The sequence below is a fragment of the Cupressus sempervirens genome, chromosome 2, assembly GCF_028749045.1.
Source record: "Cupressus sempervirens isolate cs-2001-9-10 chromosome 2, ASM2874904v1, whole genome shotgun sequence".
Lineage (NCBI taxonomy): Eukaryota > Viridiplantae > Streptophyta > Pinopsida > Cupressales > Cupressaceae > Cupressus > Cupressus sempervirens.
The window spans coordinates 621,913,053-621,938,568 of record NC_143119.1 but is presented as its reverse complement, the minus strand read 5'-3'; the positions used below and the strand labels follow the sequence as shown (position 1 = coordinate 621,938,568).

Sequence of the window (25,516 nt, the reverse complement as noted above, 5' to 3'; positions counted from 1 at the left end):
GACAATTTGAGAATGAAAGGAATTGTTAAAAGAAAAGTGCAGTTCTCTGAGTTTTTGATACAAATTTGAAGTCCCGGATTCAAACATATCACATCGTTTTAAAGACATTCCTCTATAATCATCAATTTAGATGTCACCTACTGTCAATTTGAATTTCCTTTATAAGCAAGTTTCCATTTTCAAACACAAATGCATAAATGACATATAAACATCTTTTTTGGTCTTTTTAGTGGTCACAATAGGGTTGAGAGATCAAAAAATTAGTTGAAAAAGTCTAAACAAATGTTCTGAGACCAAATTCAGCCCAGGTCCAGACAATAAATTCTTCAAAATTCGCTGCAAATTCTGCCCGGGTTCCTCTGACAAAATTTGCAACAAATTACCAACTCTGCAAGAGAATTTGGAGAGAATTTGACAAGGACCAGACTTTGAGGGTTGCTGGAGAGAATTTGGTAACTTAGAGAATAAAGGACAGTCACACCAAAGATCATCCAGGATGACCAAGTATGGTTGAGATGAGAGGTGTAGATTGATAACCATGGAGTATTCCTACAAGTAAAGGAGTTGAATCAGAACATGATAAGCATTAAAAGTATTACGATCACAGATAGTTTCTATTGTCTCTGTTTAGTATCTAATGGTTATCTATTGTAATCTCTTGTAAATATTAGAATGTTTCAAATATTTAGTTTTCTGTTTCTAGAATAGAATGTTTCTATTCTTTACAACTGTTTCTTAAGGAAACGTCGTTCAGTTTCTTGAATAAATTGATCTCTTGATCACTATTAACACCAAGCAAATATTTTCCAATTACTTCGTAATATGGTATCAGAGCCAATTCGTTGAATTTTTCCGAAAAATGTTATAATTTCTTGTTCAAAATTATCGGAGCAATATTTTTCGAAATTATTTTCTGTGAAATTTGCTTCGAGCTAGGGTTTTTGTCTGCTACTTGTTATCTACCAAAAATGTGCCCTATTAAGTTTGCAGAAAACTTAACCTTTTAGAGAAACATGGAAATATTCCAAGGTTGTGGGTAAACTATAGCTGGAATGAATCTCCGGATTCTAGGCCGGCTTCCTATTTGGTAAATCACTCTATACTGCCTGAAACTGATCTTTTTTTATAGAGGAAAAGGGGAGAAGGATAACAGGAAATAAAATCTAAATCCTAAGGGTGATGCACCAGAAAAAGTATCTTTAAGATCTAACAAATAATCAGCACATAATAAAAAAAGTAACAACGAAACTCCTTTGCACAACTCAACTATCAGAATCCTTGCATCAATAACTAATAAGAAGGCTAAAATAACAGTTTCTAAAAAGAGAATAAATTACTCACAATCCAAAACTGCTCTGTAACACAACTTTCAACCTGCAAAAGACTGAAACAATCCTGTAGAAGTCATCAACATGACACACAAACACAAAAAAAGAGAAGCCCAAGCTGAAATTCCTGTCCAAAAGTGCTGCAAATCTGTATATCTCTCTAAATAATGAGTTACAAAAAGGTCTCTGCTCCTGTCAAGAAGTCTAAAGAAATTACAAAAAATAGCAAGGTAGAGAAGAAAAAGAACCTCCTTTAAAATGAGCCTTCAACTCATACTTATGCCCTCTCCATCCAACTGCATTTTGAAAGCCATAAATGTTGGGTCGGATTCAGCCCTTGAGGCTAAACTTGAGTCTTTAAAAAGACTTCAAAAAGGTGTACAAAATAGCCCAAAAGGCATGATCTGATAATATCATCATAACTGCCCCTCAAAAATGCGGTTATATCTCCAAGCAGACTCCCAAAAGTCTCCAGATCCTCACCTTTGACTCAACACTTAGTCATAATGATTTGCAAAATATCTGTCTTTTAACCTTTTAAAAGGAAATTAAATATTTATTTCTTTGCATAATAATATTTATTAAATGATTTATATTTCAAAAATAAAATATAAAGCATTTAATATTTATTAATTAATAACTTATTATAATATAATTTATTCTTTTTTTATTTTAATGAATATCAATTATTTTATATAAAATATTAAGTGATAAAAATTAATCACTTAATGTTTTATTAGAATAATTGATATTTATTAAAATAACAAAAAATATATAAATTATATTATAATAAAATACTATTGAAAGGAAACATATTTAATTTTAAACCTTTTAAAAGAATTAAATAAATAAATAACTTTGCAATAATTAAAATGCTAAGTGTTGATCTAAGGGTAAGAAAAGTGTCTTTGTTTTTTAAAACATTATAAACCCATAGCATGGGCGTCAAAGCTTGCAAATATTGTGAAATTTAAACAATAAAGCAAAACCCCTTCCTGGACGTGAGCATTGGATAAAGACATTTCGAACCCTAAACACATTTTACACTCTCATTTGGTCTTCTTGCACTTGTGAAAAGAAGAGCTGCGGCTATGAAGAAAAACGAGGGTTTTGTGAGGAAAATTAGAGCCCTGCTATGCATTTTTTTCATCCCATTTTTGCGCTTTTGTTGGGTCTTCTTTTGTGGCCGCCATTCATGAAGCTTGCTGGAGAAAATGTGAAGGATCTCACTGGTTCTTTGAGTTGGCCACCATGAATAGATTTCCTTCTGTTTTGATGAAGCCACCATGAAAAACATCTGCTGGCACTTCGAATTTGGATTTCACTATGACTTGCCAGAAACATGGTAAGAAATTTGATGCATTTTTGTTGTTTGAGCAGCCATTACATTCTTAGATTGCCTGGAAGGAATTTGTTGGATGTGCATAGCATATATCTTTCAATTTTAAGATGCCTTCATACAGGTTTTTGTTGTTCTTTCCTTGTAAATGCCATCATGTATGTTGATGCCGCCACTGTGAAATATTTGTTGTGTTTGTTGTACATATACATTCTAGTTACATTTTTTTGTAGAATGGGTTTTGCTCTGTAGATATTTGGACCTTGCTGGAGCAAGATAGATTTTTGGAACTTATATTTCGTTCCCATAAAAAACCCAAAATGGGTTTACTTACAAGTTTTATAGTAATTCCATTCGAGCAAAAACCCAAAGCTCGGGTTCTCTTGTAGTTGGTGTAAACGCATTTTTCACTGTCCGCCATTTTGCATTTGCTGGAAATTGTTTTTTGTTAGCGCCTTTCATTCTGAACTACCATTTGATTACTTCGTGACAAAAAACTGGGGCTTGTTATCTCTATAAGGGTTTTCTGTACATATTTATCTCTGCAAGAAAATATTTCTTTCAATCTTTCGCAATGCTTCTCTACACTCACTCAAACTCTTGAGGGCGCCAATTAATCCCTTTTGCTTAAGAAAAGACCAAGTCCCTTGAACTGTCTTGAGAATATTTGTAGCTGAATATAGGATCTCATTTTGATTTGAAGAATGACCTCTCTCTTCCAATGGTAATTTGAAACCCTTTATATCACTGGAACAATGAACTTGAGAATTTTTTGTGCTGTTCGGTTTTGACTGAAAACTTTATATTATGAAATCCAAATGTGATTTTCTTTGCAGATTTAACAGTTACACTCGTTGGAAAAAAATGAGTTTTTAACCACATTTACAGGGTTGATTCTAGCAACATCCGCAGTCCACACTAAATGCAATCCTGAGGTTAAGTGTTAAGGCTTTTCTTAGCAGTTCTAGCGTGATTCCTAACTGGTCACTAACCATTAGCCAATCTCAGAAATGTGTTTTTCGTACATTTAAATCCTTCAGCTTGGTAAATGATTATTTAAACTTGTTGCTAAATGTAACCTTCCAAACTGTGCATTTCTGCTTGTAGCTGTCCATCCTTAAAATACATCTATATCTGCATCTTGAGACTTTTCAAAGACATTTTCCTGTAGCATGTTCTACATTTGCAATGAAGATTCCTTAACTTTCAGCATTACTTGAAGTATTTCTTGTTGGTTATCTTTCATACTTTCCTATAGTAAGTTATGCATCTGCAATCCACAATGTCAATCATTATTATTTGTTGTAGCCCTTTGTGTACCCTGTAGCATATCATCTATGAGGTTCGAACACGGGCTCGTGACACTCATAAACTATCTTTCTGTAATTTGCATCTAAACACTTAAGAGTACTATTTTTGAGATCAATATGCTTACGCTTGATTATAATGAAAGGTTTCATATCAGAGGAATAATATGTCCCTTTAACATTATATTTGTTTATTTTTTACACTAAAGCACTTAGAATTTATTCTGTTGTTTTTATATGTACTCAGAATAGGAAATATATAGCATGTGTGGGTACATAGTTGGTAATAACCAGTCATTGCTTAGATCGTTTAAGATCTAACCCCATTTTTTCCCATGCAGGAAGACGAACATCACGGAGCCATCAGATTGAGAGCTGAACCAAGAGTGGTAACAAAGATCACATAACCAATCAAAGGCTGAAAGACAATGACCGGTTGCCTCTGACTCTACTTCCTTATGCTATGTTTTTCTTATTTTCAATATGTATAGAAGCAATAGTCAGACTCACGACTTGTGTGAGATTTTCATTTCCAGCACTTTCTATTCATTTCACTCTTTTGTAAAATATCAATTGTATATTCGAGGAATGAAAAATACAAGGACATTTATATTCTCTTGGCACACAATGGAAACACTTATGCATTTTGCCTTCATACTAAAATTTCAAAAGTGTGCAAAATTTTAGTAACACTACTAACGATCATTATTCCACAACTGCAACTTCTATCCCTGCGATTTTTTGTTTTTTGCTACTCATGTCTGGAAAAATCATGTCATTTTTGTTGGTTATTTTTTCTCTATTCGGATATATTGGGCAACATTTTTTGGGGTGCTATTATCTCTGCAAATTGTGGCATTTTTTGCTCAAATCATTGTTTTTTTGAGCCTGTATAATCCACACGTCATTTTTTTCCTCTTTTGAGATTTGTTGCAGCCTTCAATCGCCATTGTTGGAGGCGGCTAGGGTTTTCCAACCTTCTATTGTTCACTCACACCTCAAATCCAACCCAGATAACACATTTTTTCGACATTTCCGCCATTTATTTTGGGGTATTTTTGCAGCCAAGGCTGTTTTTGTTCGAAAACCTAATTTTTTGTACCAAATATAAAAAATCTTTTTACATAGTCTTGGTGGGTTTTCCGAGATCTCAACTGGGTGGTCCATTTTTTTTCTGGGTGCCTCAATTTTCTAGCCAGCGGATCCAGAATCTAACAACATATTCCTTTTGGGTTTTTCGAGCTTTCTTTTGGATACCTCTTCATTTTTTCTAGTTCTTCTATAATTTTTGCCTCGAAATACGCGCCTTCACATATTTTCATGCTTTTTCACTGAAAATCGTGTTATGGCATCTCTGATTAATATTTTGGTAGAGAGTAATTCACAATTCAATGGTCAGAATTATGGCACATGGAAGTAGTGGATATTAACAATCTTTGAATATCGAAATACTGATCAGATTGTTCTGGGTGTTACAAAGCGTCCGACTGCTGCTAGTATTGATCAGGCTACATGGGATCTAAATAATTGGGAGGCGGTAATGCTTCTCAAATAATCTATAGCTAATGATCAGCTCCCTCAGATTCCATCTGACAAAACAGCTGCTGAGATATGGGAGCATCTCAAGAAACTTCATGAGACTTCCGACAAAAGCATAGCCTTCTTTCTCAAGAACACTATGTTTTCTATTATCATGGATGAGCGAACATCGCTCCAGGGACACCTAAATAGGATTCAGGAAATCTGTGATCAATTGCTTGCCATTGGACGCAAAATGGAGGAAGAGGACATTGTGGTCATAACCCTCAAAAGTTTACCCAAGTCTTACAAGCATTTTATCAAGACTCTCAACATCACTTATATTGGAGTTGATCTGATGTTCACAGATCTCTGCACAATTCTGCTTCAGCAAGATCAGTGGAAACAACAGTTCTGTAGCGTTCCAACTCCCCCTCCACAAAGCAAGCCTTTGTTGTTGAATCCTTTCAGAAGGATAAGGGCAAGTCTCATTCACAACAGTCTTCTCAGCAGAGGTCCTTTGCTCCAGCTTCAAAAGACTCCAGGAAAAAAAACATTCAATGCAACTATTGCCACAAGTATGGACACATGAAGGTTTAATGTCAAAAGCGCTTAGCTGCCCTATCTAAACAATATAGTTCGCAGCCCACAAGGAACAGTGCAAAGCACACTGAGCAGACAGAATCTTTCTTTTTACACCTTTTGACAACTTCATGCTCTAGATAGATTAACCATTAAGGGAGGGTATTACGATAATAGATAGTTTCTATTATCTCTATTTAGTATCTAATAGTTTTCTATTGTAATCTCTTGTAAATATTAGAATGTTTCTAATATTAAGTTTTATGTTTCTAGAATAGAATGTTTCTATTATTTACGATTGTTTCTTAAGGAAACATCGTTCCGTTTCTTGTATAAATTGATCTCTTGATCACTGTTAATATCAAGCAAATATTTTCCAGTTACTTCATAATACAAAGAACTTAATAACTAAATCTATAACCGAATCAACTCATGGTGGGCAAAGGGCATGGTCTTGTTGTCAAGTCGAGCGGTGGGTGATTGAGCACATAGTGTCCATATAAATCCCTAGCCGGGGTAGGTTTAGTAGTATATGATGCTACTATGATCACTAGAGGTCACAATAGCTTGCAGTTGAAAGGATAGGTTAATGGAAGGAGTCCACAACCTAGCCACTTGTGAAGTTGACACTCTTAACACCAAGATGCTCAGTGGCAAGACAAGAAGTGTTCCCCGTGCCTTATCCCATATAGGAAGGGCCTTTCTCAGTTGAGATTGTGTAGGAATATTTAGGGTCAGTGGTTGGGAGGTTAAGCCTCTAACAATATGTCTCCTCTCCACCTGATGCCAGGACTTGCTCAAGATAGAACAAATCTACATTCATGTCTCCCTAATTTATTGGGTATTTTACTTTGGTTATGTTCTTCAAGTTCAGTTGAATTATGTTATAGTTAGTTGCTAATGTAACATTCCTTTCTCAATATTTCAAGTAGTTAGTCAAGTATTTAAATTAAACTTTCCTTCATTCTGTTGGTTAGCGCATTTATTTAGAATTCAATTAATCTATTATAACCATTAACCCCTTTTCCATAAGATATGTAAATTATGCGTTATAACTGTCTTTTCATGCATGTGAATATGAAAAGTAACTGTGTTCAATGATTTACTAGTTGTTAGTTAAGGCTAGGAAAAGATGTATGTTACATTGGAACTCACCTAGACTAGTTTGGACTTTACCTAGTCCTACTTCATCCTTGCTTGCATCAAATTGGTATTAGAGGCATACCAAGTGATTTGTGATCAGTTTGTTAGATTGGCAAGACAATATGCTTCCAAAAGGAGTTAAGCACTTTGAGAAAGTGGTTCAGCAGATGGGGAAAAGGACTAAGGATAAGTGGGAAGAAGGATGGAAAAAGTTGTTGGCCAAGATAAGTCGAAGGCTAATGGTTTTGATAGTGAAGAAGAAGAGGTAGAAGAAGAGAAAGAAGAGAGAGAAGAACATGATCAAGGATCTGTTGATCCAAGAATCAATGTTGAAGAAGAGGCTAGGCAAGCTTTTCTTGATGCTATAACGGATTTAAAGAAAGAGGACTTCAAGGTTGAAGTACTTGCTTTTAATAGCAAGCTAGATGGTGAATAAATTAACTCATTGGATGCAAGCTATAGATACTTACTTTGATTTGAATAATGTGGAAGAGGAAAAGAAGGTCAAATATGCAAGGACCAAGCTCAAGGGTTTTGCCATTATTTGGTGGAATTATGCTCAGAATGAAAGAGAGAGGAATGGTAAGAAACCAATTATCAAATGGAATAGGATGATTGCTATGATGAAGAGTAAGTTTATGCCAGCATATTTTGAGGCGTTTATGCGCTAACTTGTTCACCTTCTTTGTGTGGATGGCCTCAAAAATGTTTACATTGCACTCACAACTGAATGAACTAAAAGGCTGAAATAAGATTCGGAGGGTGACATACAACTCACACAATGCATAATTGCCTTCTTCTTTGCTGTCAACATTGTATTATTCGATTGCAAGCCATCTTTTAAGTGCTTATCGCTAATCTATCAGCAATAAGTTACCAATTTATCAATCGTCGTCTAGAATTTTGTAATAACCCCCACCAATTATAAATCAAAAAACACCAATTTCCTCACTTAATCAATTGTTTGTCACATTGTCAAACATTTTGCAAGCCAAGGTGTCATCCATCCAAATATGATTTGAACTTTGAATTTCAGAAAATAGTTTATCAACTTTGCAAATAAGATCATCAAATCGAGTTAAGTTGAATATTCAATATATTTTGATTCAAAAACTTTTGATATGAAGCTTGAGTTTGGCCAATATTAATCACATTAATTCTCAGAATTCTCATGAAATTTATTTATTAACCAACCTGCTGCTATTACAAATTTACAAACTGAATTATGAATAGAACCTGAATATATCGATTTGACTCTACCAATGATAGTCAGCCTGTAGGTGTAATCTGCAGTATGCCAGAGTCTCACATAGAACACAACCTTGATTGGCACCCTCAATTAATGCAGATGCAGTTCTGCTGTGTATTCGTAGGCCTTCAACATTCAACTACAGACCTCTAATTTTGTTATTGCAGGCTATTGGAATTCATCACAGGCTTCCCAATTCTGTTTGCAACCTATCTAGGCTTAATTGCAGCCATAAGGAAAAGATTGCAATATCTTTATTTCTCCATGCAGCCTCTTTGTATTCAATCACAGGTATGCAAGAAGACCTCTCAATCCGTTATAATTCAGCAACAATTTGAGAGAATACCAGATCTTTCAGAACCCATCACTTCTAATCTTCAGCCAATTATGTCTCCCAGTACAAAACGTATAGTAAGAAGACTCCCATAATTCTTCAAGCTAACAAATCTTAGAATTTAGGTCACTACAAACTTTTAGCACAAAGCTTCTTCCAAAGCAACAAATCATACAGACATGGAAGATGCAATAAATTCTCTTCTTAGCCACAATGGAGAAGCAATGGCAATTTTGCTATACTTCAGCAGCAAACTTGCAAAGACACCACCCAGAAATCAAACCTTTATACTTCAGCAAGGGCACAAAAATCAGAACTTGGAAAAAGCCATAAAGGCATCAAAATAAATAAAATATCCAAGCATGCTTTTCTCAACAGATGGGCTTGTATTTATAACCTCCAAATTCCCTTTTGCTGCCAAAATGTAACTTCACTCAGGAAGCTTCACCATACAACATGAATTAGAAGCTTCCATTAGATTCTCTCTCTTGACTTCGCTTAACTAATTAATAAATGGCACTTTCCACTGATAACTCAGCCTTCAACTTAAGTGAAATTATAAAGTTAAATTATAACTTTAAAATAAGTCATTTAATTATTTAATAATAATTTGGCCACTAAAAATATAATAACTCGCAAAATACTCATTATTAAAATATGTTGTCTGAAATAGGAGTCATACCTATTATTTCTCCATGTGACCAAATGCACTTTCCAAAAATAGAAAGGGTCCATCTTGATCAACACCAACTTACCGCAAATAGTAAGTACACAAAACTAAGCCCAAACGAAGCCCAATCTGAGCCAAACGAAGACCAACCTGTAGCTTACTAAATTGTGGAGAAGATAAGGCCCTCCTAAGTCAAGCCACTACCTCAGAAGACCCTCTATCCACAATAATTAGCCTATGAGGATCACATTAATAGGCTAATCCATGAAACTCTGATATTGACAAAAATGGGGACATTACAAATTTACCACAATAAGTTGACTTATCGCAAATAAATCCGCAAAAAGTGTAATTATGCTTTCAATCATTCATTGTGAGCCTACCATTCTTGATTTATAAGAATCAATAGCCAAAGGGCTTTGCTCAGTATCCATGCTTGCAGCAATTGCAAGAGGAAAGCTACTACATGCAATTTTGACTACAAAGACACTCTACTAAGGCAGATCAACGGACTCTACAGGTCAGTTCTAGGATACTTCCCAAACTTTGTCTAGAAATTGAGGACAATTTCTTCTCAAGGAGAAAACAAAAAGGACATCTATTGGAGTAAGTAACTCAAAAATATATATTTATCAATCAAAATCATAAGCTGAAGATATTTATTTATCAAAACCATATGCAAGTGACCAAACAGAATTATTCAAGATTTCAATGGGTGGATATAAATATATTCAAAAGGAAGTATGTTGTTGAAATTCGGTATGTAGGAGTTGGAAACACTAAATTTCTTCATTAGATTTTTAACCTACAAATATAGACTTCTCTTAAATGTAAATAGGCATTCATAGATAGAAATCATATATGTGTGCACCTCTTTATCATGAATCCATTAGTCTTCTGGCCTCTTCCAGTCCATTTCATGACTATAAAGTGTGATCTAGTCAATCTTGCACACCTTTACTAGATGGTAAATCTTCCATCTGCTTGGCTTCCCTATAGTATGTCTTAAATAAGATGGACTCCAAGCATTGAATAGGATTCTAAACTTTGAACAAGATCACAATCAGCTTCCAACTTGGCTCATGTGACTCATGTCTTATGTCATGCCCTTAATAAGGATCATTGAGTTTCCTCCTATCAGCTTTCAACATACATAGTTTAAGTTTAACAAAATTCCCCACAAGACCAACACAACAAAATGTTTCAAATGCATAAAGCTTTAGGTTTGCCATCTTTGTGGTACAGTGTCTAAAAATAGCTTGATTGTGAAAATGCATAGATTGCAAGCTATGAATTTTTTAATTTTATCGCAAAAATCTTAGGTTCTTAAGATGGGAAGCCTCTCAAGGAGAATTTAATAAGCGTTTTTTGCAGATATTTTGGCTATCTTCAGCAATGAATGCCTCGAAAGCACTATTTGGGTTTAGGTCCTTTAAGTTCTCAATCCATTGTCAGTAATGTCTTCTAATAAGCTAGCAATTTAGTCTCTGTGCTTAACTGGTTTTATTTTTAGCTCAGGAAAGATTCAAATTGGTTGCCTTATTCTCTTCCTAAATATCACTCTTCTTCCTCAGGCACTTGGTATGCAAACAACTTATAAAACCTTCTTGTTATAATAATGAGAAGGCAGCTGATGGATTTATTGCACGTTTACCAGTGCTTGTTTTGGATTGTGATTCATAATATTCATTGACAATCGCCCTCATTTTGTGTTTTTGATTTTTTAATCTAATTGTACAATGTGTACGTCTGTTTCAATAATGAGAGTTTCAATTCAGAATTTCTTACATAGATATATTTAATACCTTAAAACATTTCTTATTTGAGAAACACAATCACCCTCATTTTCTGTTTGTGACTCTTGAATGTAGTTGTGGAATGCATGCATCTGTTTCAATAATGAGAATTTCGATTCAGAATTTCTTACAATAATATCTTAAATACCTTAAAACATTTCTTATTTGAGAAACCCATCGACCCCATTTCTTGGTTCAATGTCATTTCCTATTTCATTTACCACAGCCACATTGTCAAAGTGAATCTCTGGAAGTTAAGGCCCTATGCCTAAAATACTTTGCATCATACAATATTAAAACAAACCTCTTTTTTAGGATCACACATAATATGCAATAATTGATAAACCAATTGGAGTTAAAAAAGAAAAAGTCAATGCAACAATGTAGACCTGTTAAAAATAACAAATGATAAAGTTACCTAAGAGAGATGAGTAGCTAGATCTCTCAATAAACTGTGAAATGCAATGTTCCAGTTGCTAGGTCAAACTAGGCAAAACAATGCAAATTGACAAGAACATTACAGATCTTACTAGCTTTAGTAATTTATTCCCTACACAAAAGAGGGAAAGAAAAATAATTAAGTATATAACGATTTAATATTCCAAGTAAACATATGAGTGGACAATACTCATTCTTGGGAACAACACAAGGAAATATAGTAATGGGTTGAAATTGACAAGATATAACAGCATACAGAAATGGGCTTGACTTCTAGAGAATCAATATAGATCTTCTTAAAGAAAAAGAGCTTACGGTCAGTTTGGTGAATTATATAACTTCTAAGCCCTTCAGCTGCAGAAAACACTGCATTCGTTGCCAAAATAATAAGTCGCTTTAGTTTCTAGAAGACTAAACTTGAAATAGTTCTCCAACACAAAGCATATCACAAGAAGAACAAGTGTTTGTTTACACCACAGACAGCTAAGATAAGAAAACACACCTGTAATGGCAGGTTTAAGCACCCCATCTCCTATAACCATGCTGCTGCCAAACAAAGCCAAAATGAACAACAAAAACTGCAAAGTACTGTATTTTCCAAGCATTGATCCGGCCCTTGAGACATTCTTTTTGTCATGCAATATTTCTGTTTTGTCCATTGAACATTCCCCATCCACAGATTGTAGATTTTGAAAAAAGCTAATATTGGAATGTCTGCATAATAATGAATAAAGTGCAAATGTTCCTCCTGCATCAGCATTAAATTTAGAAGGATTATTAAATGCACATGCATGGATAAGAATATTAAACATTCATCTTTTCCTATTCCTGTGGAAGGGGATATTAAATTTCATAAGCAATAAAGCAGAAGAATCTTAAAGAGAGGATAAACAAAAGCTCTAATCCACTCAAGAAGACACCTGCTTGCTTGAGCCAGCTCCAAAAACTGCCTACTTTTGAAAGACACCTTTTATTTATCAAGTTCAAAGTACAATATGAAGACAGCAAAGATTTGGTTGACAGAGACTGTACCTTCCCCATTGTCATCAGCTCTCAGCACAATCAAGACATACTTGAATAGAGGCACCAAAGTCAATGTCCAGATAATTATGGAAAGCACTCCAAAAATGTCTTCCTTCGAGTAATCACAATTTTCAACGTAACTAATTTGATAGACATATAGTGGCGAGAGAGCTAGATCTCCATAAACAACACCAATGCTCTGGTATGCCAAGGCTAAATCAGTCTTCCATGATGTTTTCTGTACAACAAAACCCAAAATGGCTTGTAAGCGATATACATTTTTAACCATTGTCAGCACGTAATTCTTCTGACATTCACTATTTTAATGGAGCACAGTAAGGTACCAAAGATGAACTTTGTAATTTGCCCATTAAGTCTACATAGGAATTCATGGCAATTAAGAATATAGAATGAAACTTCTAGGCAATAGTTTTAATCATTGTTCTTCATTTAATGGCATCTCTCATTTTAACCATTTGCCAATTTACTGGTTTGCGTTTTATGCGCTCCCATATTTTGTGGATTTATCAAATCATTGATTTAACCTGGACAGGACTTGCACTACCTAAGGCCGTGCTGGTCATGTGTTTAGTAGCTCTATTTACCATTTTGGTTCTTCTATGGATGTGAATATAATTTATCATACTTGTTCCTTCAGCCTTGCAAGTACAGTGACAAAAAATCATATGCCATAAAAATTTATAGTTTTCTGATTCAAAGGAAATCCAAAGGAATGGAAAAGAATTTACAACCATAAATTAGTCGACAAATCTTTCTATTTCAAAAACCATGAATTATAAGCACTATAGGCTAATATTGAAGGGAAGCATAAAATTTACTGTCAATGCTTAAACTTATTATTGTAACTTGTGGCCAATCTAATAAATAATAACCAAGTTACTGATCCTGGATCTGATACAAATCAGGGTTCACAGATTCGGCAAAAAAAGAAAAAATTGGGTGGGGTCTGAGATCCGTGGGCATATAGATAGATATTCTCTAATACATAAATATATTTGATATATTATAAAATAATAAATTCATATATACATCATAGTTTACTACATGTAAAAAGTTCATTGTTCATCCACCATTGGTTCAAAACTTCAAATGTATAACAATAATAAGCAAGAAGCATGATGCTCATAAATCCATAATTGTCAATATAAATAAAATACGTCATATATCATATTCAAAATTTGCATAAGTCTCAAAATATCATTACACAATGAAATTTATTACAAGCCATTTTTCATATTTGATGTTCAAATCATCTTCATCATCATCATAGGAGTCAATGCCAACACCTGGTTCCACTTTCCACTTAAACTTCATTTGAACCACTAGCCATGCCACTCGCTATGTCCATGTAGAACAAAGCAAAAAATGGTGAAAAATGCTTGAGAGATGAATGAAGTATCATTGATTAACCAAATGCATGCCTAGTGGTTGAAATTGGGGTTTTCGAAGGTTTTTAAATTTTTTTTAAATGGCGTGCAGGACCTGTTTTAGGGCACCTGCAACATGAGGCACCCATGGGTTCCCCTAGATTCTGCCCGAATTCTGTCTGAGAGGGCCTATACTGAATCAGATTCCAGACATTTTAGAGGAATCTGGTATCATAGAATAATAACTATAAAACCAAAATTAAAATTCCGAATAAAAGAAGTGTATAGTAATAATAAGAGATGGCAGCGAAGAGGATGGAGAGGAGAGGGTTTAGGGTGGAGAAGCTATGGCAGGAATTTTCAAGGGTGCAACACAGACTAGAGAGGTGGCTCCCTTACAAGCTGAAGGTAAAGCAGCAGGTAGGAGAGGCCAAAAACTGGGATCTCCATGATCACTCAGAGTTGTGGCAAACCAAAACCGTAGCAAATTCCCTAAAGAATCTTAGAGATTGACAGGAGACAAGACGATTGTAATGTCCCCATCATAAAATAAATGTATTTAATTAAACCTTGTTAATGGGCCGATCGATTTAATATATCTTGGACCCATTTTTATTTTGTTTCCGTAGTTTGTGTCATCGTCAGCTATCTTTGTACATCTTCGGAAAGTTTCCCAATGGGTTTTTAAGCACGGCTTGTAGGTAGTCTTTAGATATGCTTTTGAATTATTTTCTATGTACTGCGAATTCCTATTGGAGTTCTCTGTTATTCGCCATTTCGAAAGTGAAAGACCTTCCCTATTTGGCTTGTCTCGGTTTCGGTGGGAATCAACCCTCACCCTATTCCGTCTGTGTATTTCTTCATTTGATTCTGGATAATATCGATATATTTTGTAGAGCGACTTTGTTGGCATCTCTTGTTTGCATATCTAGATTTCTAATCAAATATTGTTCATCTTCGGAATCGTACGCAACACATTGACAGTAACTTCCCAACAAGCCACGACTTGCAAGCTCTACCCTATCACAACAAGGCAACTGTACGGACTGATCCCGTACGGCCTTGACACTGTATGGCCTTCCTGGCCTTGTCTACCGTACGACCTCCCAATGTCTATACGGTCAAACCCCAACATACCATATAGCCAATAAGGTGTCGTATAGCCTTTCCATCTTGCACATTGACTTCCTACGACACACAACCTGAGGCACTGGAAAGACTACCCGAGGCACGGAGGAGAACTACCTGAGGCACTGGAAAGACTACCCGAGTCACGGAGGAGAACTACCTGAGGCACTGGAAAGACTACCCGAGTCACGGAGGAGAACTACCTGAGGCACTGGAAAGACTACCCGAGGCACGGAGGAGAACTACCTAAGGCACTGGAAAGACTACCCAAAGCATAGAGGGAGAACTACCTGAAGCATTTGCTACTGGGAGCACACGATAAGGCTACCTAAGTAATTGCTTACGAATCGAGATCACCTACAAGCCGAGTTCACCTTAGGAACATTACAACAATTCAAAGGCAATGGCAAGACTATAAAGGATCCAACTCTGTTTCTTGTTGGCTAAAAGTTTTGTAAGTTGGTAAAACTAGAACTTGTGAAATTGTGTCTTTAGGCAATGTCTCATGCAATTTCTCTCTACTCTCAGCAATCAAGGAGGCTCCCTTCTTAGTATAGGTGGTTCCAATAAAAACTTGACGAAAATTACAAAATGGACAGTTTTCCTAAATCAATTCTTCTTTTTTCAGGAAAGATTTGTACATAGCTACTGTTTTCCAACTTAACAAAAAGTATCTATTACTATGATAATACTAGTGGCTCAGAAGTTGACATAAACACAACAACAAACACTGTAGTATACTTTTATATTTGGTGGAATAGATACGGGAACCTTTAGTCTCTTGCACTTATCCAGAATGAAGATTTGGTTATCTGAATAGACAATAAGGCGTAGACTCCCTTACTAAAAATTTATAAACTTATATAAATATACTTATAACTGAAGCTCAGAGTCTTTTGGTTCAAAGTAATTGCAGCCACTATTAATTGTAACAACTCTTTCTTTTAAAGCACAAAGTCTTCAAAAACCTGAATAGAATGCTGAAGAGATTTATACAAAACAAACTATAAGTTCAATTAAATATAGATCAACAAATGCAATGTAATAATACACCAATTAATCTCAAGTTTCACAACAAAAAGCTTGAGAAAGCTTGTGTCTTCTATTCAATTCAGAAATTTTGCACCATGAAACAAAAAGTTTTCAAGTCACAAAAGATTTCAACATAGTTTTGTTGCACAAAACAAAAAATGAAAAATTACAATGAACTCACTCCTTTATATAGGTAAGGAGTAGATAAGATAAGATAATTTATTAATGTCCAACAAGAGACCACGAGGGTCTAAGGCAGTGAAAGTACAAGTAGGAAACAACTAGCAATGGGAACACCAAATGATGTCCGGTGATAGAAAACAACCAACCAAGAACAACAACAGAGAGAGAGAGAGGCCACCAACAGACAACCAACTAGGAGCTACTCAATGTCGAGAAGTAGCCCATAACTAAAGGATAAGAACCAAGGCGAAAAGGGGTCTGGGACTGTCTCTAAGAACCACTAGAGTAGGAGGGTTTCTGGCACAAGGTGTGATCTATGTGAGGTCTCCCTAACCAAGAGTGAGCCAAAGAGGGGGGGCCAAGAGAACACTTGATGCCCCTAGCTGGAGTAACAAGTATGAAGGAGTTGATGAGCTTATCTAAGCCATGTTTTGACGGGGACTGGAGCTGTAAGTTGTGGTCACGAAGTCGTCTAGCCTCCTAAAGGTACAGCGCAAGACACCATCACTCGGTGTACCCGAAGAACTCATCCAAAGACCAACAATCTCTGAAAAGACAGTAGAACCTCCCTCTAATCTCATAGTAGATTGGCCAATGGAATATGAAGTGTATCTAAGTCTCAGCCACCTCCATGCTACAAACATGGCAAATCCAATCCTCTCTATCAATCTAGTGTTCAGTCTGGATGCAAAGTCGATGGAGCCCACTCTGAAGGAACTCTGGGGGTATGGAGAGCATGAGTCTGATGTCGCTCAATGTAAGAGGGACGCACAATGACCCCATCATGTATGTCCAAAATGTGCTCAGCATAGAAAGCCATCCTCAGTCGAAGTCCCCTGAGAGGGACCACCCTGGTCGACTGAATGTACTGCCTATAAGTGGTTTTCCTAACATGCTCGTTCAGCGCTTACTAGGAAGGGAGGAGATAAGCAGGGGCATCTAAGGAAAATGGGGAGGTAGGGAGGCAGTCAATCTTGATGCCCACCAAACCAAGAACAGTGAGGCTTGAGAAAACCAATAACTGGCCATACTAGTGTGGTCAGCAATCAAAATCGCCTCTAAGGAACAATAAGCCAAGTAAGAGTATCTATGATGGCCCTCAGTAGAAGTAGCCAATCCTTGGAGGCAATGGAGAAATCAAACTAAATCAAAGATGGCCTCAAGCCTAAAGGGATGGACCCAAAACTTGGCTAAGATAATGCTAATAGGGTTAATCTAGTGACACCTGATGATGCAACGGAGAAGAAGGGTTTGCACTCTCTCAACTAAAGCCTAATTTTAGGCAGGGACAGAGGGTCCCCACACCACAGAGCCATATAAGATAGTCTATCTAATCAAGGAGTCCAAAAGAGACATCTTGGACATGGTGTCCTGAAAGTGATGTCAAAAAATCAGCTCTCAAGTAGAGCAAGGGAACCAAGGCCTTTGTTGACTCAAGGTTGATGGTTGACCTCCTACTAAATCGAGGTCCAAAAACCTGACACCCAAGTAAGTGCAGAAAGATGAAATTTTGATCTCCTCGCCTAGAAGAAGCACAAATAGGTCTTCAAACAGTTAAAGACCATAACCAAGTCTTATCCAAGTTAACCACTAGCTATCTCGAGTCACGGAAGGAAGCCAAACCATCAAGAAGCTTCTAAATGTCCTCAAGGGAGGAGGCTAGGAGAACCACATTATCTGTGAAGAGTAGAATGGAGATCAAGACCTAGTATAGGTAACAACCATCATCTAGGAGCGCAAAGTCATAGAGAAAGGCCTCAAGCTCATCAATGTAGATGCCAAATAAAGTGGGAGAAAGAGGGCAACCATGCTTCACCCCAATAGTGCTCTAAATGGGGTCAAAAAAACCCTAAGGAGTCCTGAATCTATCCACAACACTCTCGTAGAGTCTCATAATAGCAGTCAATGAGATTTCTAGAATCCTAATGCCTCCAAGCCTCTGAAAAGAGAAGCACAATGGACGAAATCAAAAGCTTTGTGAAATTCAACAAAGCAACAATAGACTTCCATGGAATAGTGTCGAGCATTTCCAATGATAGCCCATAGAGGCAATATGTGATCAATAGTCTGAAAGTTTGTCTTGAAATCAACCTGCCCTATTGTTGTACTGCATTTTGTCACCACAAAATGGAGGTAACAATACGAAACTTTTTCAATTAAGTTTCATGTTTCTTTGAGATAATTCACTATTTGATTGGCCAAGATTGATCAACCAATCATTCCCAATCCATATAATGATCTCTTTTATTGAAAGCTCTGTTAAGTCTTTTTTGTTTTTTTTTTGGTTAGCATTTACTTGATTTTTTAGGCCTTCAAAGTCCCTTTTGTGTTTTTGAGTGTTTGTTTAGATTGTTTTAGTTTTTTTTTATTTCCTTCAATCTCTTGCTTTCGGTTTTCCCTTCGATTCAATATCTCTTGGGGCCTAATTGGAGTTATCAGTCAAAAGATATCAAGGTTTAAGTGCCTAAAAAGTCGGTTCTCCAAGTTCAATTGAATATTTAAAATATTGGTCTTATATTCTAATGTTGAGTTGCACATTTTGAAAAATATAACTTAAAATGACCTTATGTTATGTTTTTAAGTTACTTTATCACTTAAGTGATTTGAATCATTATAGTGCACTTAATGTTATAATTTAATGTTGAGTTGCTTTTTAATTTATCACTTAAGTGACTTTATGCACTTTATATTATAATTTGATGTTGAGATTTACTTTAACGTTTTATTTTAAGACATTTAAGTGAAATGTCACTTTTTGAACATATTTACACATAATATATAAAATATATAGTGTAAATATGTATGTTGACCCCTTTAAGTGATATTTGCTCAATAAACTCAAATAGACGTGCTAATTAGAAAACTTAAGTGATGCAACTCCATTACATGTTCTTTTTGAAATGATTTACATGTAATGCATCCTAGAGAACCCAATTTTGGCTTAGATATATAAATGCATGTAAATGCATTGCATCTTTAAAACATGTAATCACTCCCTGAGAATCCCATTTTGGCTTGGAGGTGAAATTTTGGTCAATATACATGTAAGTGCATGACATATAAATGCAAGGCATGAAAACGCAGCATGCAGTGGGCTCTTCTAAACTCAATTTTGGCCTATAGATGAGTTTTATGTCTTTGCCTTGCACATTTTAAACTTGCATTTGATCATTCTAAACCCGATTGTTCCTTTGTATCTAAAAATGTCACATGCAATAACATGTACAGACGTCAATTTTGACTTCCAAATCAAAGACATGCATTTGCATCTCCATTTTACACAAGTTTGGGCTGGGAGAACCCATTTTTGCTCTAAAGTCCAAATGCATGACATGTAAAAGCCTCTCAAAAAAACCCATTTTTGCTCTGAAGTCCAAACTCGTGACATGTAAAAGCCTCTCACAAGCCCGATTTACCTTGAAGGGATGTGTTTACATCAAAGCGTGACATGCATTTGCCCTTTGAGAACCCAATTTTGGTTATATGCATTTATCTTGTCAATTTAGAACATGTGTTTGGGCATTATAAACCCAATTTTAGGCATTCCAAGGCAAAACACACATGTAATAGGGCATTCTAAACCCAATAAAACATTGGAAGGAAAGGGACTCTTGAAGCATTTTCTATTACATCCCAAATTTTCCCTAATTTAAAAATGTTCTTATAGCCATCGAGATTTAATGTGAAGTCAGTTGACTGGTAAAAATTAGTTAAATAGTATAATCATGTGAAATGGAAATATCATTATTCGTTATAATTTCATATGAAGATGACATTTTAGTTAATCATTATGATTATTTGTTATCTTGAAATTATGGAAAAGTAGGTTACGCATTATAAATTCATGGCAAGTGAAATGGCGGTTAGCCGTTATGATGTTTTACTAAAAATGATAACTTGGTATAGTAACTTTGATTTATATTGAGGAATGTGTTATTATTGTGGAAATTCTCTTTTGCAGGAGCACGTCAAAGGGGGGAAGCATTGTCAGAGAGGGAATTGGGTAAGGGACGCCAATTCACGTATGGGTCGACAGCTATGAATCCTAACCACCAAAGCTAAGGGGTAAACAGCTAGGAAAGCAAGAGTGTACTATGGATTACCATGAGCTAACCAGTCAATAAATATGTATTATTAAAGAAAAGATCACTAAGCATTAAATTAAGAAACTAAAGCGCTAATATGTTACTTTATAAATTGGATGATCCAAGAGCTTCCTATGATATTTGTCATGTCTTAATATAACAACACCATAGTATGTACATATGCTTGCATATGTATATACACATATATGTATGTATGTGTAAACCCAAATGAAACGTACGTATACACCCACTTAATATCCGACATATACATTTGATACGTTGTTGGAATATCACACATATGTATATACATGTGTATGTACATGCACAAGCATAGGTAAGTATAGCATCATATTTTTATATTGAGACATTAGTTTGATTTATTATTACTCGTTGGCCATAGTTTCATTATTTTATCTTGAGCGGCCATATTTTTATATTATTTCATCAGGCCTTATAATGTTTCGTGACCATTTTAATAATATTGTCACATATGTGTCGATGGCTTTTGTATTGTAACCCCTTGCCACCTTCACACTTCTTGTCGTAACCGGGCATGCAGCCGAGCAAGCAAAGATCTATTTGTGCGATGGTTCATATTAAGCAACATTCATATCATTGATAGGGTTTTTACAATTTCATACTTCCTACTTTGTTTTTACACATTTCCTCACACATCCTCATTCTGCTTGCGAAATCCTTCATAATTCTTGCAGTTGAATGCACTATGTTATTTTCCATATTGCTTTGGATAGTTCTTCCACCATAGGCATTGAGTTGGGCGTCATTGTGGTACCATACCACAGGAATTCTCTTGTTCATATTTGTTGTTGGGTCCCAAACTTCCTAAAGGAAGATACAAGCACGAAGGTGTCATGAAAGGCATCAGGAAATAATTTGCATTACTTTCTACTCTACGATTAGCAGCTTTGGTCTTGTTTCACCAGCATTGTTTTAAGACCAACCGATCATTTCAAGAAGAGACATTACAATCTGGTCATGAAAACATTTATTCTTAATTATGCTTTTAAATTTGATATAATGAGGCTGGCATTATTAGCCTAGAATTAAGAAGGCAATGTTAACATTGATAGAGATTTTTATCTTAAATGATCTAATGGTTTTTCATTTGTATAAGAGTTGTAAATATACTCCAAACCGAGCAAATTGTGGCACTCTACATATATACATTTTCTTTTCAGAATTCTTATTTAACTTGGATTAATATCCAGCAGTGCAAGCTTATACAGAGGTGTCTACTATATACTCTCTGAGATAAGAGACAACACCCTTATGAAAGTCAAGAATAGATTTCAACTATTATGAATCTTTTGTAAGCCAGAGGCCTGGGATGGGCAGAATGTATTGGTTGTGATTATATAATGTTTAGACAATCATCCCAAAGATTCATCAAGGAAGACTAGTGTGGTCGAGATGAAGGGTGTGTATTGATAAAGCATTGAACCATGAGTTATCCCTGTCTGATAAGAGAAAGAAAATCAATTACAAATAAACAAGAATAAAAGTGTTTCAAAACTGAGTCAGTTCATGGTAGTTCATTGTATAGGCCTTGTTGTCAAGTCGAGCAGTGGATGATCGGGTACATAGTGCCCACACAAATCCTTGGCCAAGGCAAGTTAGTGGCATGCTTGTTGTTGTGATCACTATGTTGATGTTTGGTAGCTTCAGTTGGATAAACTATGAGACTAAAGTGCAGATATATATGTGTGTGTGTATATATATATATATATATATATATATATAATAAAAGTGTGAGATATAATATATATTTATCTATATAAGTTAAATAATATATTATTATGTATTACTATATTAATATCTAGTTATCGAATAGACATCTCCCTTCATAGGCTTTGCTCATTATGAATTAGAGATTGTTGTCATTGGGAACACATGTACCTCAAAGAGCAACGCAATTATATTTGCAGCGATCCACAAACTCAACATGGTATCAAAGCCAACCTAAAAATGTAAGAGAGAGTAATAAATAGATAGAGTACGTTATCACACGTAATATTTTCAGTACCTCTCATACAGCCAGGAAATCATATTACCGAGGACCAAATCATATTTTTGAACTGTTGGACAAAGAAAGGAAGTACAGTAGACATCAGAGCAGGTGAAGTGACTATACAAACTGTTGAATAAAGTCTGTAAGGAAGAGTTGATAATGAACCATTGAAAGTGGCACAAATACTTATTCATTTGTAAGGTGGGTCACCACATAGAGGGAGGAGATTCGAACCAAATAAGCAATCAAAGGAGCGTCTGACATAGATATCAGACCAGCAAAGATGGAGAATAACAGTAGACGGAGAAAATAGATTATTTTGAGATCGTGTTTAACTTACATGCCTTTGCAGAAGGACATTCAGCACTAAGCTTGACACTGCCACGTGACTAGGACATTGATCATTGTGCTAACAGAATATACGCTAACAGGGATTTTCCATAATTGGCTCACGGGAGTTGTTATAAGAAGGAAGCGCTGAACTCTAATTTTGCCAACGGCCCCAAAGGAAACCAGACAAAGTGCACCAGTTAATGACCCCACCACACATTTTGCATAGAGAACGAAGGAACTAACGTGGAAAAATAATCGTCCACAATAAAAAATACAGTTAAAGATTTCCAATGTATGCTTGACAGGTACATGTTCTAATTCAATTTTGTGGGTCTGAGATCAAAGCGATTCTAAGGTAACAAATACCTCAAACACATTGATCTCATTACAGTGAGTATATAAGGTATAGCAATTTCTATTTGTTCACATTATTATATGGTATATGACAACTGTATATATTATGTGTATATAATAGAATTTGAAATATATATCCATTCAAAATGATATTTAATAATTTGATATAGTGTTTGTTAAATAAAGAGATCTATTATGCGAGTATAAAAGGTAAAGATAAGGTATAGTTATATTTTAACTTCTATACACCATTTATTTAAGTATTATATTATCTTACTTCTATTATTGAAATAATAACAAAAGAGTTATTTTAAAATTATTTATGTTGTTAGTAATAGGCATGAGATAAATTACTAACATCCTTATTAATGTTAACATTCTAATCTATATTTCTATACGCACTATAAGAGCTATTTGCTTTGATCTTTTCCTCAGAGTATATTCTTGCAGGAAAAGGGAGATTGATATCAAATTCAGAGGGAGTCTAACACTTCTTCTAAAGTAAAGGAGCTCAAAAGATTGATGTTCAGAGGGAGTTTGACACATCAGTTAGAAGGAGCAAATAGAGGATATGTTTTAGTTGATTTTTGAAGATCTTTGATCATATCAGAATCAGAAGGAGTTTTAACTTCATGCAAACTTTTTGTGTCAACGAGACAACCATCTAGGCTTGGGTTAACTTAGATGCTTAGTGGTTGGACAGTGGTGTCCCAAGCCTAATCCCAAGGTAGGAAGGGCCTTTCTTAGTAGAGATTGTGTAATATCCCCATTTTGGAGGTAATTTGATTTAATTAATTTAATTAATTAAGTTGTCCAAAATAATGAATATTTTATGAGGATGACTAATTAATTATTTTAATTAAATAAATAAGTGGTATTAAGTTAATTATTTATAAAGTTATCAAATAAATAAATATTAAAAGGTAACTTTATATTTAATTAATTTAATAAAGTGACTTTAATAAAATAATATATCATAAAGTCACTTAATAAAAATAAAATAATTTCTAGAAGCTTCTAGATTTTGGGCCAACCTCTTGAGGAAAAAGTATAAATAAACATCATGGGCCTCATTCTCATCATCCAGGAATTGATGATTGTTTGATGTGATTACTTGGTGGAGAAGCCAGCTAGGGTCTCAGCCATTGGAGGATCTTTGGGGACAAAAACCCTCATTGGTTACGCAATTTTGAGGCTATGAGATACCAGCTGAATTATTGTTGATTGTGGGCTTTACTTCAGAAGTCCAATCTTGTGCTTCACGGTGGAGATTATTTGAGTATAATAGTTGATGTATTATTGTACTTGCAACAGCTGATGTATTGTTGCATTTGATGGAGAAGTTACTTCAGCAGCTGATGTATTGCTAGGATTGATTATGTTATTGAGTAGGATCATTACAGACCTTCATAATCTGTTGTCATGGAGGTTGATCAGCCTATGTGAGTCTCATGTTTTTGCTCATACCTTTCGATTGAGGAGGCCAATCATTCTGGGTATTGTTGCATTCAATTCCTATCATCGAGACAATTGTTTTAGGGGCAAATTGGAAGGCGTTTGGTGCTGGAATTAATTATCTTAACTTTTGCCAGGCAAGAACAGGGGCAGCAGCTTGAGTATTTCGATTTGAGCTTGAAAGGTGCCTATCACATTGGATTTTTATTATTTCTTCATCAACAACATTGGGCGTCATTATTACCAAGTTCTTCTTGCATTCACTAAGTAGTTTGCATTGTCATCATAGGCATTTTAATTGCTGCTATAAGTGAATACTCAGAAAATCAAATTTGGCACTATTGTTGAACAATTGTAAACCAAGAGTCTTGACCAATTCATAGCATCATTGTAGTAGACATTTTATTGCAAAGAAGGAGATATAAGTTGTTGGTCAACTACTATTGTAATTGAATATGTTATTGCCATTCATGATCAACTTATTAGTTTGCATGCCAATTGTTTGTCAAAATGTCAATTGGTTGTAGGTTCTCTTTTTTGGCATAAATAATGTTATAATTATGCATACCAAATGTTTGTTAAAATATCACTTGGCTATAAGTGCATAAATGTCATCTTAGGTTGCATCCAAAGTGTTTGTCATAATTACTAGTTGTTGTAGCTGCATATTGCAAATAGTTTCAGTCACATATACGCATTGAATATTGTCAAAATAAGTTGCATATTCATGTTAGGTCATTGTTTAGTCAATTTAGAGTCATTTGTAAACATTCTCATTGATGTTAATTGAAGAAAAGAGTCA

General features: G+C 35.2%; 1 protein-coding gene across 1 annotated transcript in view; it reads right to left on the bottom strand.

Moving 5' to 3' along the window:
* Positions 1–25,516, bottom strand: part of LOC149574911 (potassium transporter 8-like) — a 128,750-nt gene that overhangs the window by 88,825 nt on the left and 14,409 nt on the right. Inside the window, exons 2-4 of the mRNA XM_089814766.1 lie at positions 12,737–12,965; positions 12,207–12,452; positions 12,020–12,070 (exon numbers count right to left, since the gene is read on the bottom strand). Of these exons, the coding sequence (XP_089670892.1) occupies positions 12,020–12,070; positions 12,207–12,452; positions 12,737–12,965 (526 nt within the window). The remainder of the gene's footprint in view (positions 1–12,019; positions 12,071–12,206; positions 12,453–12,736; positions 12,966–25,516) is intronic.